The sequence below is a fragment of the Lontra canadensis genome, unplaced genomic scaffold (genome assembly GCF_010015895.1).
Source record: "Lontra canadensis isolate GAN:19392208 unplaced genomic scaffold, GSC_riverotter_1.0 scaffold41, whole genome shotgun sequence".
Lineage (NCBI taxonomy): Eukaryota > Metazoa > Chordata > Mammalia > Carnivora > Mustelidae > Lontra > Lontra canadensis.
This window is the reverse complement of record NW_022631035.1, coordinates 726,064-741,431: the sequence shown is the minus strand read 5'-3', so window position 1 is coordinate 741,431 and position 15,368 is coordinate 726,064. Positions and strand designations below refer to the sequence as shown.

Genomic DNA, 15,368 nt, shown 5'->3' with positions numbered 1-15,368 from the left:
AGGGGGCCGTGCTGCAGGCGTGCGGCCGTGCCCGGCAGCCCGTACAAGGCGTGTGCACTTAAGCTGAGACATACGTGTGCTTCTTGTTCACTGTGCGTGTGTTTAAAGAAAATGATCTTCCTGCCTTCCATTTATTCACCCCTCGGCTGGCGGGTCGTGGCCCTACAGCGCCCAGCGCAGGCGTCTGCTCCCGTCCTCCTTGTCCAGCCCTGCTCGGCCTCGCCCCGGGTACCTCACACCCACCTGCCCTCGTGGCCAGTGGTGGCCTGTGTGGCTGGGAGCCCGGTCAGAGGCCGCTGGGGCCGCCTCAGTAGGTGGTGCGTCGCGGGCGCTGGGGACGGCAGCGGGCACCCTGGCGGGCCGCGTGCAGCCGGAGAGATGCCACGTCCCTGCTCCTCTGCAATGAAAAGCAAGCGAAAGCTCACATCTTGTCCCGCTCGGAGAGGTCACCCCCGAGGGGCCTGCTGCTCCCCCTCCTGCGCCTGCCCATCAAGCTGTGCGGAGGACCAGGCTCCTGCCGGCGGCGCTGGCCCACAACCCCGGGGCCCTGGGCACGCCCCCCTCCCCACCAAGCCCTGCCTGGTCTGCCTGGACCCTGTGCTGGGGCCTGGGCTGTGGGGGTGCCAGCAGTTGCGGGGGTCGAGGCAGAGCCGCGCAGGGGCCCTTCGCTGCCATCTGAGCTCCACTTGGCTGCTGCTGGTGACACGGAGCTGCTCCAGGCTTCCTGGACCTCACGCTGCCGTGTCCCTGACCCTCGCCCTCCTCGCTTCCCTGGTCCCAGCCAGGAGCGACAGAAGCGTGCGTCCTCGCCTGTCTCTGTGCCTGTGTGCAAGGGCCTGGCCCAGTCTGGGGACACTTAATATCAAGCAGTCCTGAGATGGTCAGCAGGTCAGCGCTGCTCCCACTGAGGCGGGACGCACAGCGGGCTGGGGGCTGGCGTCCATGTGAGCCGGTGTGTGCCCCAGGGTGTGAGTTCTGCCATCCTCCCTTGGCCTCAGGAACACGGGCCCGTCTGTCCCCTAGCTGGCACCTCGGTGGACATGCTAGGTGGACCCAAGGGCCTGCCCGCCACAGTATCAACAACGCCTCCGCCCCAGACTGGAGGCTGGGGTTCGAGGCCCACGGGTGAGCAGGTGGTCTTGTCTGCCTAGGTTTTGGTTCCAGAGGTTTCCAGCTGGGCCTACTTAGGAGAAAGGAAGCTTGCTGTCCTCAGAAAGCTGTGGCTACTGAAAGCTGAGGCCTCCTCCCTCACAGGAGTCTAGACCAGTCAGTGATCGGGGGGCCATTGATGGGGCCTCCCCTCACCCTCCGTCATCGCCACAGGAGGCTCACGGCCAGCATCCTTAAAGCCTGTCCTCCCGCGGACCGATACAGATGCCTGTGCTGCGCCCCGCTCCGCGGGTCCGCCCGCCTTGGGCCCTCCTCGCAGGACATGCACACATCACCCCAAGCCACCCTGGGCTGCTGGCTGTAGCCTGGTCAGACCTGGGGGCACCTGCCACACACACATACACTTGGAAGGACCTGTACAAAGACCCTGGCACACGCACGTGGGCTCCAAACCGGGGGGTGCTTGGGGGATCTGCCAGTGATATTTTGGGAGGCAGCTGCCCAGGACCTGCAGGGGCCCCTGAGTGGGGGTCATGAAGGGCTGTGCAGCCCTTGCCAGTATCCAAACCATGGCCTTGAGGACGCAGAGCCCGGTGGGCACTCCCCTAGGACCTCAAACACAGCTGTGTGGGAACAGCAGCACGGAGAGCGCTGCTTCCACAGGCCCCGCCAGACACAGGTGGGAGTAGGACAAAAAAAGAGGGTGTAGGAGTTTCCAGAAGGGCTTCCCAACAGCCCTCTGGGTGGGGGCGGGGGCGGAGCTGGAGCTGGAGGCGGCCCGGACGGCACGTACTGCTGAGCGCGGAGCCCGCCATCCAGCCCCGGGGTTGGGCCCTGGGTCAGGAAGATGGGGGGCAAGCCAGGATGCATCTCCCAGCACGAGGGACCAAGGAACAGGACAGGCAGGCCCTGGGCAGAAGTCGGTGCAGTGGTCCCTGTCCTGCCTGCAACCCCCTCCCGGCAGAACAGGGGAGGGCAGCTTGGGGCTCGTGCCTCTGGCCCTTTGGCTGGGCGCAAGGGTTGGCAGCTGGCGTGAGCAGCAAGGAGTCTGGGTGTTGCCTTCTCAACGCTGGGAGCCAAGTTGAGAAGGGCTGAGGGCCAAGGAAGAGCCCAGCCCGATTCCAGAACCTCAGAGCCCACCGGGCTCAGCCAGTGGCAGCAAGGGGAGGGCCTGAGCAAGGGGCAGGGACTCAGGGCCCACACCCTCCAGGACACCCCCAGGCCCCAGGGGCCGAGTGGTAGGGAGATCAGAGCACACAGGCCGGCCCCACTCTGTCGTGCAGCTGGGGCTCCTTGGGGCTCCAACAGCTCAAGCAAGAGAGGGAAGCCAGCCCTCAAGTACAAGGGACGGACCCACCCAGAAGCCACGGAGCTGGGGGTGGGGGCGAGGATGGGCGGGCAACACCAGGGAGCCCCAGGCACAGGGCACGAGTGCCGGCCTCCTCGGAGATCGGGGCCAACAGGCCTGAGCCCCTTGGTCACGCAGGGGCCCCAGGAGCCGCCTCGCAGACACCGTGCACGCCCTCTGCGGCAACAGAGCTCTGCTCGCTTCCCAGAAGGCTCTAGGCAGGCGGGGGACTTCCTTCCGGGCTGCGCCGAGGCCCAAGGAGCTCAGGCGCCTGCTCCATGGGTTAAGCCAGGGGAGAAGGGACTGGCGCTTGGGGACGGCCTGCACGGGTGTCCGCTCTGGGAGCTCGGGCAGGGGAGCCCATCCCTGCGGCCGGCAGCCGACCGGCCTGTCCGGACAGCACCGCCGGACCACAGGAAGACAGACAGGAGCGCCCCTTCGCAGATGAGTTTTCACCGGGTTAACCTACATACACCGACCCCTCCCGGACATGAAATAAAGAGCAGCGCAGGGCGGGGGGGAAAGGTAAAAGTCATCACGGGTTTATTATTTACACGGTGGTTAAGCACATAAATGCAGTGATCACAGAAACGAGCCAAGTCAGAGACCGGCCACCAGTACACAGGTTGATACAGACGTTGCAACTACATCTCCTGCAGCGGGAGGGCAGCAAGTGTGCACGGACGGACGGACGGCTGGCCGGCCGCACCGCGGAGGGCCCAGGCTCTGCACCCGCCTCTCAAACCCAATCCAGCCATTTCAGGTCGAAGCCCTGACAGGAGTGAGGGCAGGCTGCCCCTCGCGGTCTCCAGCACTCCAGCGGCAGCGGCAGCTGCTAACAACTCGCCCACAGGGGCAGGGCCGCCTCCCACCTCCCGAGAGGGTACTGGGTCACGACAGCCCCCCACCTCGCCCGGACCCAGCCCGGCTTGCGCCGCACCCCCAGAAACACAGCCCCACTTGGCCAAGTCCCTGCTCGGTACTCACAAAGCAGCCAAGAGCCATGCTCTGTGCCATCCGCGCACACCGAACAAACAGGGCGTCCCTCAGACCCATGCTCCGACGCTAGGGGCCCGAGGGGACCGAAAGCGGGAAAACACAGACATAGATGCTCTAGGCCCCTCACTTGCTGCGAGAGCCCCAGTCTCCAGAGCACCCTGCAGTGGGGTGGCAGGAGGAGGGGTGGGCGTACCCACAAACACCGATTATCACACCTGGTTTCCCACAACGGGGGCTCCCGGCTACGGGCTGCCACCACCGCCTGGGCCGCTGCCTGCTATGGAACGAGGGAGTGACCAGGAAAACCACCAGGAGCCCAGCAGCCCCAGTGTCCTTCTTGCAGGACTCAGCCCCGCCCTGCTGCTTGACCCCTGTGGGGTCCGCTCCGTCCCAACGAAGGTCGTGGAAGGAAGCGTGCAACACCGCACCCTCCTGAGTGACTAGGTTGAGTCGCCAGCTTCTTGGCACTTCCGGGTGGATCCCCTCCGGCCGAGGCTGCCGTGGTCACGCCTGGCCCAGCGCAGACGGCCGCACCCTTGGCTCTGAGCACACAGACGTTAGCACACATCGAGGGCCAATCTACACCGATCACGTTTACAGTCAGTTTAGAGAACGTCCCAAATTCAAAGACACTGAGGCGCTGCCACCACCAAAATAACCACACGTGACCCAGAGGAGGCGCCGATGTCTCTCGGTTTGAAATCCTCTCCTGAGGGACCAGCAACGCCCATGCAAAAAGCCTTGGCCTCCGAGGTCTTCCGTGCTCTGCTTCGTTCTCGTGCGTCCGGGGCACCTAGAGGACCGCATCGTGCAGGCGTTCCGGTGTAGGTGGGGGAGGGACGGGGACAGCCAAAACCAGCGTAACGAGGCCACAGGACACACGGCACACGACACACACAGACGCACACACGGCACTTACACACACGTCTACACGGACAGCACTTCTGGTGAGACCACCCCCCTCCACAGCAGGCCACGCGGCGAAGGGACCACAAAGCAGAGGACGGGCGCCCGCGCGCGCTCTGCTCCCTGACTCGCTCGGCCTGCACAGAGACTCCACTCCAGCCTTCGTTCCAGGGCGCGTTCAAGTCAACATCGGTTTTAAGACCGCAAAAACAGACGAGAAAGAAACAATAAAAAGACGGATTTCTTTACACAGATTTAAGCCAGTAATTTTTAGCAAAATGATACAAAACTGTCTTAACCAAGTAGAAGGTCGGTGGCTACAGTGGGCTCGTCAGGGAGCAGGGCGCACCGCCACTGGAGGGGAACCGGAAGGCTCTGGAGCGGGAGTTTGGTTCTCTCTGCAAGTGTCTCTCACACTCTGCTTTTCTTTCCAGCCCGCGACAACCGAGCCCACGTGGGGGGCCCTCGGTGCGGCCCCTGCGACGGCAGCGCTTTGCAGTCTGTCCGGTTTAGTTTGTGTTTTGTGTCCCCCACGGGCGTCGCTGGGTGGGCGGCCTGGAGAGCTCCCGGTGTTAACGTTTCGGTTCTAGACCGGGGGGCGCGTCACTAGTAAAGCCATTGTAACAGAGTAGATCAGCCATGCATTGTCTGCCCTTCACAGCAAGAAGGAGAGTTCTCATCGGTGCACCACAGACTGAGGACCACTGGAAGCCACCCGACCGGGAATCTGTCGGAGCCAAAGCACAGGAGAAGGTCAGCATGAGGCCAGAGGCACGGGGCCGGTGGGTCAGGCTCGGGCACGAAACACCAGTGACGGCAAGGGGACACAGACGCTGCCCAGGCCTACGCTGGACGCCCACACCCCGCCACTCCGGATGGCCCCTCTGTGGCCAGGACACGTGCTCAGCAGAATGAGTGACAGGAAGATGGGGAAGGAGGAAGAGGCATGCAAGCCAGGAGGCCGGGTGGCCACGGAGCTAGAAGCCCAAGACCGATCGCACCAGACAGAGTCCCAGCAGGAAGAAGTACTCGCTCCCAGCACTCCTTCCTGGAAAGTAACGGGTGTTTTGTAAAGTGAGGACCAGGCGCTGTGTGGGCCCTGGGGGTCCCCGTGGGGGGAGGCATGAAAAGCGGCCCCTATCGAGGTGCCCGAGAACACAGCCGCGCCAGAGCTGTGGCCGTCTCCTGGCGGCAGCAAGCCCCGGCCGGAGGGAGCCTGGCTCGGACGCCCAGCCATGCGCCAACGGCAGGGGAGCAGGCGGCTGTGGCTGACGGGTTAATACAGACGGCAGCACGGAAGGGACGCTGAGCAGAGACCGAGCTCGAAAAGAAAAACAAACGAGGACAGAAATAAATGCGAAGGAAGAGAGTGACAAAGCCAGGGCGGCAGAGACCACCAGGAGACTCCCGCAGCGAGCGCGCAAGAGCCCCCACCCAGCACGGCCGCTCGGCGGAGCACGACACGACACACGCCCCGCACCGCGGACTCGGGGCCGGGTGGCTCGAGTGTCCTGGGACCCCTGGAGCCAAGCCCAAGTGCAGAGCCCTGGGCTCCTGCTCCCGCCACAGGCCCCGGACTCTCGAGACTGCCGCAGGGCCCACGGCCAGCCAAGGGAGGGCAGGGTCCTGGGGCCGCCCCGTTCGGAGACGCTCTGGTCCGCTGGCCCCCGGACCGGGTGACCGAGCGCGGCTGCTCTGGGCTCCACACGAGGAAAAGCACTGGGCAGAGGGACCGCACTCTCCCTGCGGCACACCTGGCATGCACGCCCAGTCCCACCTGCGCACCCCCGTGGTGGACACTGGGGGGGTCAGCGCCCGCCCCGCCCGGCGCCGGCTGTCTGGCAAGACCCAACGCGAGCACACTCACCCGGTGCTGCCTTCCAACGGGGAGACGTGCAGCTACTTGCCGTGGTGTTCGAAAGGAATGCTATTCTGAGGTGGGGGGAAAAGAGAGCTGTTGGTAAGGGCTCTGCTGCCAACGGACACGGAGGCCTTCCTCACCTCGCTTCCGCCAGGTCCACCACTGGCTGTGCCGCCTCACGGGGACCCCAGGGACCTGGCGAGTGGCTCCCCAACGAGAGCAGCCGCTGCGGCTCCTCTAGGCCGACGGGCTGATGAGGCCGACTCGGGGCCAGGCAGACCCCTCCTCGCCCTCAGGCAGTGCGCGAACCGACATCCAGACGGCGGCCTCTACACAGGCCCCCCGAGGCTCTGCCTGCTGCTCAGCAGGGTCTGCGCTGGGGCCGGGGCAGGACCGGCCGTGAGAAGACCGAGGGGCCGCAGGCCTTGCTTCGGGAGCACGAATGCTGACCAACCAACCGAAAGGACTGACTGGCTCAGAGACTGGGTCCCCTTCTACCAAGAGCACTGGAGCCAGGAGGCCTTTTCTCCTCGAAGAGAAAAAGCCGCAGTAGGTTCACTGACCAGATGTTCTTCGGGCCCCGTGCTGCCCCGGCTGAGAAGCCAGACTCACACTCGGGGTCGGCAGCGTGGGGACTGGTCTAGCGTAAGCCGCCCTGAGAGGGAAGTCAGGGCAAGGGGCAGCCACCCTCCGGCACAGTCTGAGTGCACCATGGCTGGAGGGGTCAGCGGGGTCCTCCCATAGGCCGGCCGTGGCTCAAGCACCTTCTTGCTGAAGGTGAACTACTCCCTTGGCCTTGAACATCTACACAGGACACAACATCTCCTCCTCAAAGCGCACAAAGAACCCAGAGCAACAGCAGCCACGGGGGAAGCTGGTGGAATGCGGCCTCAGCCCCAGCGGGCCAGGACCACCCGCACCAAACAGAAGCATCACCGGCTCTGCCTGCACCGCGCGTTCTGCGGGGCAAGTGCCACCGCGGCCTACAGACTCGCAGACGCTGGAGCAGCCCCGCTCACTTTGGAACTTCCAACGTCCCGGGGCAGGTGGGGTGCGGGTCAGCCCCTTGCTGCGAGGCTCGGACAGAGCCTCCTGCTGCCTTGCAGAGTCTCCTGAGAAAGCGTGCTGGTGGGTGACCAGGAAAGCCAAAGAAGGGAGCCATCCCTGGGACGGGAGTGCATCCGGGACACCCCCCGGGCTGTGTCCTCGACGTGAAGATCCTTAAAAACCACTGAGGGTGACCGGCGCTTCCTTCAGAGGGGAAACGCCCCCAAATCACATCTCTGCAGGCCCTTCCCTCCCGGCCAGCCCCGTATGCTTGTCCACACGGAAAGCCAAATCGAGAGCAAAGATGCCGGACCCCCGGGTGCAAGCCCGCCTCAGCTAAGGAAGACCGAAGAGGAAGGCTCTGGGGCCAGCAGGCTGAGGCTGGCCACGCCGTGGAGAAGCTGAGCTCAGAACCAGCGTTTTCCTCAGTGGTCCCCAACCATCCCGGTACTTTCTTTTCTCTCAAGGAGAATTAGATTTGCCCCTTCCCTTCATCTCTGCTGGCGGAGGCCCCACACCTGGATCCCGAGTCCAGACAAACCCTGACTACTGTCCCTGACTGGGGTGTTCGGGGCCCCAGAGCAGGCCGCATGCCTGGGCTCTGGGCCACGCGTGGGCAGACACTGCCCAGCACACGTTCCCGGCTGCAGATTCATGGATTCCAGGGCCCATGGGAGAAGCCGTAGCCCTTTCTGTGTCCTGCAGGGAGGGAGGGCTGGGGGCTGGGAGCCGTAACGGGCCCAAACTCTTGACCCTGGCCAGACTCCTTAAGCCCCACAATTCAAACTCCCTGCACCCTGAGTCTCTTCGGGAGAAAATTACCAAACAAACCCACCCCACTTCTGACTGAACCACTGACACACGGGAAGTGTGCAGAGTGACACGGTGCGTTCTCCTGATGAAGCAGAAAGCCCAGGAGCAGCCCTCTGCCCGGCTCCCGCCGCCTGTCTGCCGGAGACCAAGCCGACACCGAAGGACCACGGTTCTGGGCGGTTCTCACAGACCCTGCGCTCTCCTGACCAGCGTGGTACAGCCGCCCGCCCACCCAGCGCCAAGCACTTGCCGACGGCAGAGCCCAGTGCTAACTCGCCGCGAGAGCCGCCACGGTGACCCAGAGGGGTGCTGCCCGAGTGCAGAGTCCAGGACGCGGGCTTCCAAGGCCTTCCTGAAACCAGTGCTTGTCCGCCCAGCAGGCACTACGGGGCACGGGCAGCCCGGAAGAGCCCGCCGCAGCAGCAGAAACGCCCTGTGACCCACCAGGGCCCTGAAGGCTACACGAAGAAGAAAGTCCGTGTGCGTGGGAAGAGCTCATCTGCGGAGTGCACGTGCGCGAACAGAGAAGAGCCGCGGCACCGAAGCCAGAGAGGGAAGAGGATCGAGTGGAGGGGACCCGCGTGGCCCCGCCACTTCCCTGAGGACACCTGCCCTGTCAGAAAGAAGGCAAGTAGGCAGGGACTTCAGGAGACGGGAACCCTCACCCGCGGCACATCGCCTGGTGCCAGGCTCCGACGGGCTGGCCCACGCAACCTTACAGGGGCCGCCAGCCACCCCCCACAGGCTGTGTGTGCCCGTGACGGACGCGGTAGGAGCAGCCAGGGCGCTGCCAGTCTGCACGGGAAGACGGCCCGGCCTCCAGGGCTGGCTCGGGGAGGGGGCCGGGGCCGCAAGGACGGCGGCAGAAGAGAAAAAGCCCCATCGCCTGCTGCGGCACGGCTGGGGAGCCAAGCCCTTCGCCCGCACAGCCCGCCCCAGGCTCCCAACCGATGGGCTGCCCGGCCGCGAGGGGCAGAGTGTCCCTCTCCAGGTAAAACTCAGAATGGGGGAGAAAGGAAAGGAGGGAGGAAGGAAGCCCTTCAGTACCCGCTCCCCAGTCTGCTTGGTGGCCTCAGAGCAGCCCAGACAGAGAGGCCTGCGGCCCGCGGCGCCTGACCTCGGTGAGCCGGGAGTGGTACCCGTGCGGAGCGCGTACCTGAGAGGTGGACATGCGGGAGGTGTCTTGCCGGCCCGTGAGATCGGAGGATGAGATGTTGACAGGGGCGCCGCGGTGCAGCCGCATACTCACTTTCCGCTCTCTTTCCACACCGGACACGGGCCGAGGAGAGGTGTTAGCTGGAGGGGGAGACAGGAGGGGCGGTGAGGGCTTGGGGCAGACCCCCGACCCAGCACGAGGGGGCCTCTCCTCAGTGGTCTCGGCATCCAGCACCCCAGGGGGGGTGGGCGCTGCCACACACCACCAGATTCCCAGGGCGGCAACAGGCAGCGGACCCCTAGCCGGCCTGCACTCCCAGCTCGAGCTCAGCAGCAGTGGGCAGGGCCCGCGGAGCACTGCCGGATGCCAGCGTGCTGGCCCTGGGGGACTCTCCCAGGAGCGAGGCACAGGAGTCCAGCAGGAGGGCAGCCTAAGGCCCCCGTGCTTCCAGGGTCGCTCACGGAGGCGATAGAGGGGCGGGTACTGAGAGACTCGTACGGAGCAATCCGTGTCATGAAAAAGAGAAACGATGGAGAAAAAGAAAGAGACGTCCCCTGGCCGGCCAAGCCTCAGAAACCAGAGTCTACCAGGACCAGAGGCACTCAGCCCCGCCCGCAACGCATGCCCGCCGTGCGCCCACCTGGGGCCCTGTGGCTCCAACAGCCAGAGCGGCCGACACACAACCAGAACCCTCTGGGGCCTGCTGGGGAGACATGGAGCTAGCCCACTCACCAGTGTGTGAGGTAGGGGTGAGGGGGGTGGGCGGAGCCACTTCCTGGGTGCCGCGTAAGCGGCCAGAGGCCGTGGAGGGGAGGCCACGGGCGGCTGGGTTTCGGGAGTGCCTCAGCCGCTCCTCTCGGTCCCGGCGCTCCCGCTCAGCATCGTCGGCGGCCCGGCCGGCTCCCTGCAAAGGAAACAGCGTAAGACCCAGCTGAACGGGGTTTGGTGCAAGACAACCCCAAGGGCCCTGGCTGTCCCCTGCTGTCCGAGAAGCCATCCAAGGTGATGTAGCCGGTTGGCACGAGGCCTCCCTCCCTCGAAGACAGAAGCCTGCCCTGGACCCTGGGAGTGTATGGATGAGGCCTTCCCAGCATTTCCGAACCCCAAACACGGACGGCAACTCGGTGGCCTCTTCCCCCTGGGTATCCACACAGGGACGGGAAATCGTATGAGGACGGGTCAGTGGTGGGCCTGAGGTGCTGGCATCTAGGGGATCCGAGAGGCACGTGGAAGCGGTGGCATCTGGTTGGCAGGGGCCCAGCCAGAGCCTGGGCGATGTGGGGCCAGGGCCCACGTGACAAGAGTGCAGGCAAACACGGCTAGTTCTACTTTGAGCGAATGAGGACCCAGGAGTGGGGGCAGGACTCCGGGGCCGCTGCAAGGAACAGCGCTGACGCATCTGTCTGCAAACCGCGGCCCACGAGCCGAATCCAGCCGGCGGTTTCTGCCAAAGAACCTTTACTGTTGCAGCCACACCCACCGGTGCCCACTCCGCCCGCGGCGGCTTCCCAGCCGCAGCGCAGAGCCGAGCACTTGTCCCACCACATGCACACTGTGAAGCCCAGGAGATTCTCTCTCCAGCCCTGCCCGGGGAAGGGCGGCCAGCCCCACTGGGAGGGCGAGGATACCAGAAGGTCGCCCCGACACTGGGCGATCGGGGGTCGCACAGCCCGAGCCACCTGCTGTGGGGCACCTGCTCTCCCCTGCAGGGCACAGACCCTGCACAGACACCCTGGCACCTGCAAGGCCACAGGACAAGCCTTTCTGTCTTACGCCCTCTGAAGAGGAGGTTCCACTCCTCCATCAGATCTTGTCACTCTGGAAAGGTCCCAATTTCTGTTTTAAGCTAACTAAACAGGAAAAATTTGTAATGGAAAATGAAGTAGAAGTTCCAAAAAGACCCTGAAACTTCCTGGCAACAGTGTCTGAAAATTAATTAATTAGACTCATACAAGAGACTCGGACGGGACGCCAGATTAAAAGAAGGAAAACATCAGGTGCTTCTGGGGGGCTCAGTGGGTGAAGTCACTGCCTTCGGCTCAGGTCATGGTCCCGGGGTCCTGGGATCGAGCCCCGCATCGGGCTCCCTGCTCGGTGGGAGCCTGCTTCTCCCTCTGCCTGCTGCTCTGCCTGCTTGTGGCTCTCTCTCTCTCTGACAGATAAATAAATAAAATCTTAAAAAAAAAAAGGAAAACATCAAAGCTCGAGGCCTGCACGTATGCAAACAGCTGCACCCATTTAACAAGCCGGCAGCAAAGCCCACCCTGCTCGCTTGCCTGCACGGCTGAGTCAGAGGGACGCGGGGCAAGAGGTCACCCCACCTGGCCGGAGACCATGGCCTCGGCCATACCCTCCTGCACGACACGCACTCTGGAGCCACGCTGACAGCTGTCACACACGTACCTTCCAATCACAGGTTTATCAGTCGAGAGGGAGCCGCAGTTCCACGCGGACCTGCACTTGGGAGACCCACTCTGCTGGCGCCTGGGGCCCAGCGCCCACGTGGCTGCCTCTGCTCTCCCTTCATGGGGCTCTTGCTTCTCAGGACGTCCCACCCTGGGGGGCCCCACCCGGGCCCCTCGGCCCCCAGTGCGGTGGACGTGCCTCCGAAAGCCTGCCCGCGTCCGGCGGAGCCTCTGGCTCCCTTCTGTGCTGGGGGTGAGCGAGCTGGCGCACTTACGAACTTGAGCATGTTCCAGTCGAACACGTAGTCGTAGGAGAAGCCCTGGCGGTGGAAGAGGTTCCTGAAGAGCTGCCGCAGGTAGGAGTAGTCAGGCTTGTCGTCAAAACGCAAGGAGCGGCAGAAGTTCAGGTACGTGGCGAACTCAGCTGTGAGACAAGAGACGTGGCGCTCACCAGCGCTCCCTGACTGGGTGTCCGGCGACATGACGGCCACCATCCACTGTCGCACGCTTAGGACGCGGAGACACGGCGTCTCAAAGGGTCACACGGGGCACGGACGTTTAAGAAAAGCACCACAGAGCACAGCTAGTGCCACCCGCGGCCTTTCTCCACACGAACGAGGAAACTCCCTGGGTCATGGCCCCAGAAGGTAAAGGAGCAGCAAGGACAGAAGGCTGCCACCAGCTCAAGGACATTCTTCACTGTCTGGGACCCAGCCTCCCCGCACCACCCCTATCGCCACCCCAAGACCGCGGCCAGCCCGGCGCCTGCCCTCGGGGACACGCACAGGGGTAGCTTTTACACAGCACTTCGATGGGAGTGGACATCTTCTTCTCGCTGATCCGCTCGTACTTCTGCCTCTTGGTGGCGGCCTTCAGCCCCTGCCAGGGCAGAGAGCCCAGATTGAAGTACATGAGCACGTAGCCCAGTGACTCCAGGTCATCTCTCCGGGATTGTTCTGGGAAAGATGGAAACGGGTCAAGGACAGCATGTACGCGCCTGCAGCCGCAAAGCTAAGACCCCAGGCACATTCTGACTGTAGAAGCGAACTTGTCAAACCACAGAAAAATAGTCTTGGATTCTGTTTTACCAGAAGTTGCCCGTGATGTGCCCCTAGGAAACTGTGACACCCCTGGATGAGTTACACCAATGTTACAAGGAGTGTCAGGATGTCCGACCACTCATTTACCTGCCGCCACCAAACCTCCCAACGGGTTTTCCAGAGTCGGGAGAGCTAGACTTTGCTACAAAGGTTTGACGACAGCCTCCATGCCAAACGTGCTGACCACTTCCTCAGGGTCCCCCAAGAGGCTGGCCTTTCTCTTAAGAGATGGCCATGCCCAAGGCAGCCTAGTGACCAGGGGCACGGGAGACCCCAGCACCCACGGGCTCACCGATTCCAAGGTGCGTGTTGATGGAGGCGTACCGCGCCGTCCCAGTGAGGTTCTTGTTCTCACGGTACGGGATGTGCTGGTGGGTCCGTGCGTCCCGGTACTTCTTGGCCAGCCCGAAGTCGATGATGTACACCAGGTTGCCCTTCTTCCCCAGCCCCATGAGAAAGTTATCTGGCTTCACGTCCCGGTGGATGAAATTCTTTGAGTGAATGTATTCAATGCGACTGATCTGCAGGCAGGGAAGTAGTGACCAGAGTTTGAATTCCAGCAGCAGCCTCGGGAAAGGCCCCTGCTTGGCAGAGGGACGGCTGTGCCCTCAGCTGCACGTCCTGCGGCCCTTGGCCCTTGGTCAGAGCAGAACAACTCCACAACCAGGGAAGGCTGCTCAACAGACCATCTTCCACACCCCTGATTGGCCGGGGCAGGTCCCCTCGTTGGCCCCCTGGGTGGGGGTCGACCGACAGCAGCCTGATGGGACCACCCCTCCCTGACGAGGGTCTGCACCAGCAGTCCTTCCTACAGGGACCCGCTGGGAACCACCCACAAGTCTGCAAACCCAGCCCCCAGTCACAATCCTACGGCAAAGGTGACTGCACCCCCACCCTCTCTCTGGGCACTAAGAGGCACAGGAGGAGAATGGCACCCGGGCGTGCCATCAGACTGTTGACTCACACCAGGCCATGTCCTGAAGGCCCAGGCTCCCTGTCACCTCAGAGACACGATTCTTACCATCTGGTCAGCAAGCAGCAGGACAGTTTTGAGGCTGAATTTCCTCGAGCAGAAGTTGAACAGATCCTCCAGGCTTGGCCCCAACAGCTCCATCACCATGACGTTGTAGTCCCCCTCCGCCCCGCACCACCGGATGGTGGGGATGCCCACTGCAAGAGAAACCCGACACGCCTGTGCTCGCATACAGGGGCACAGGGGACATGAGAGCCAGGCAGGCAGTGGCTGGAAGCGACACTGGGAGAGAACGGGAGGGCGTCCCAGGCGGTGGGTGAACAGGTGCCAAGGCGGCTTCCTACAGGCAAGGAGCGAGCGGCGCGGCCCAAACCAGGAACCCGCCTGGCTCGCTGGCGGTAACCAAAGTCCACTCTGCTCAGGTGTCCTTGGTTTTCCTGTCACACCCTCTCTCCGCCCCGGTCGTCGTGTCTCCCAGGCTCCTCGGGGCCGAGCCGACTCTCACGTCCCTGGTTTTGGGGGACCCGGCAATTCTTGGCGGGGGGTGGGGGGTTCTGGCGCCATCCCTCCGTCGGGATCGTGTGAGGACGGGCGACGGGTTTGGGAAGACCGCAGAGCTGAAGGGCCTTCTCATTGCCTCACACCAGGGGTCTCTGTTCTCAGCGGGACTCGTCACCAAGGACGGGGCCTTGACCCCGGGCTGGGGTGTGTTCGTTCTCCCCAGTGTGTGTGCTGTTCTCTCTGGAAGGACGGCACTCCGTGGAGCCCACACTCTGGAGATGGGGGGGGGCGGGTCTTGTTCTACTTCCTGAGGGCAGAGCACCTGCACACAGTACTCAGGTTTGTCTCTTCCCTCCATATACTCACTGACTGATTTTTTAAAGATTTTATCTGTCAGAGAGACCACAAGCAGGGGGGCAGCAGCAGACGGAGTGGGAGAAGGAAGCTCTCCACTGAGCACAGAGCCCGATGCAGGGCTCGATCCCAGGACCCTGGGGTCATGACCCAAGCCGAAGGCAGACGCCTCACCGACTGAGTCACCCAGACACCTGAATTTCATTGTTTTTTTATTAAATCTTTTTTTTAAAGTATGCATGCTGTATAGTATTCCCTTTGGAGAAAAGGTCACAGTTCATCTGTTCTTTCATCTGGACTATCTGGGTTAGCTTCTACTACAAACGGTGCTCCTAAGTACACCCTTATTTATGTTCACGGGTGGACATTCTTACACACGAAATTCTTGTTCACATCCAGCCTCCCCGGCACAAGCCTACAAACACAGAGCATAAGCTGTGTGACTATGAGGTAATGTCACCTTGTTTCCCAGACGGACCGGACCGCCCACCCCACACGCCCAGCAGCAGCGAGCGGGTGCGAAACCACCTGATTGCTTGTCATCAGCCGAGGGGTGTGAGCCAGCGTCTCACTAATTCTCAGCTGGGATCTTTCATCTGTAAATTTACTGGCCACACGCTGTTCCTCTCTGAAATGTCTACCCTTGTCTTTTGCCAATTTTCTTATAGGGAGACTTTTGTCTATTTATAGCCATTCTTTAAAAATTCTGGGTACTAAACCATTGTTGATTTCATGTGAGGCAATTTTTTTTTTCTTCAGGAGCCTTTTGATGAGAAATTTTAACAAAGACAAACA

At 62.8% G+C, this 15,368-nt stretch overlaps 1 protein-coding gene across 3 annotated transcripts in view; it reads right to left on the bottom strand.

Moving 5' to 3' along the window:
* Positions 1 to 183: 183 nt before the first annotated feature.
* The window catches only part of CSNK1D (casein kinase 1 delta), a 31,666-nt gene continuing 16,481 nt past the window's right edge, over positions 184 to 15,368 (bottom strand). The window contains exons 3-10 of one of the 3 annotated variants that reach the window (XM_032870336.1): positions 13,767 to 13,915; positions 13,038 to 13,266; positions 12,431 to 12,601; positions 11,921 to 12,069; positions 9,973 to 10,144; positions 9,241 to 9,380; positions 6,231 to 6,295; positions 4,604 to 5,090 (exon numbers count right to left, since the gene is read on the bottom strand). In XM_032870336.1, coding sequence (XP_032726227.1) covers positions 6,263 to 6,295; positions 9,241 to 9,380; positions 9,973 to 10,144; positions 11,921 to 12,069; positions 12,431 to 12,601; positions 13,038 to 13,266; positions 13,767 to 13,915 — 1,043 coding nt within the window. In that variant the 3' untranslated portion in view covers positions 4,604 to 5,090; positions 6,231 to 6,262. Of the gene's footprint in view, positions 398 to 4,603; positions 5,091 to 6,230; positions 6,296 to 9,240; positions 9,381 to 9,972; positions 10,145 to 11,920; positions 12,070 to 12,430; positions 12,602 to 13,037; positions 13,267 to 13,766; positions 13,916 to 15,368 lie in introns of those variants that run through there. The other 2 variants (XM_032870334.1, XM_032870335.1) reach the window with 2 other exon arrangements.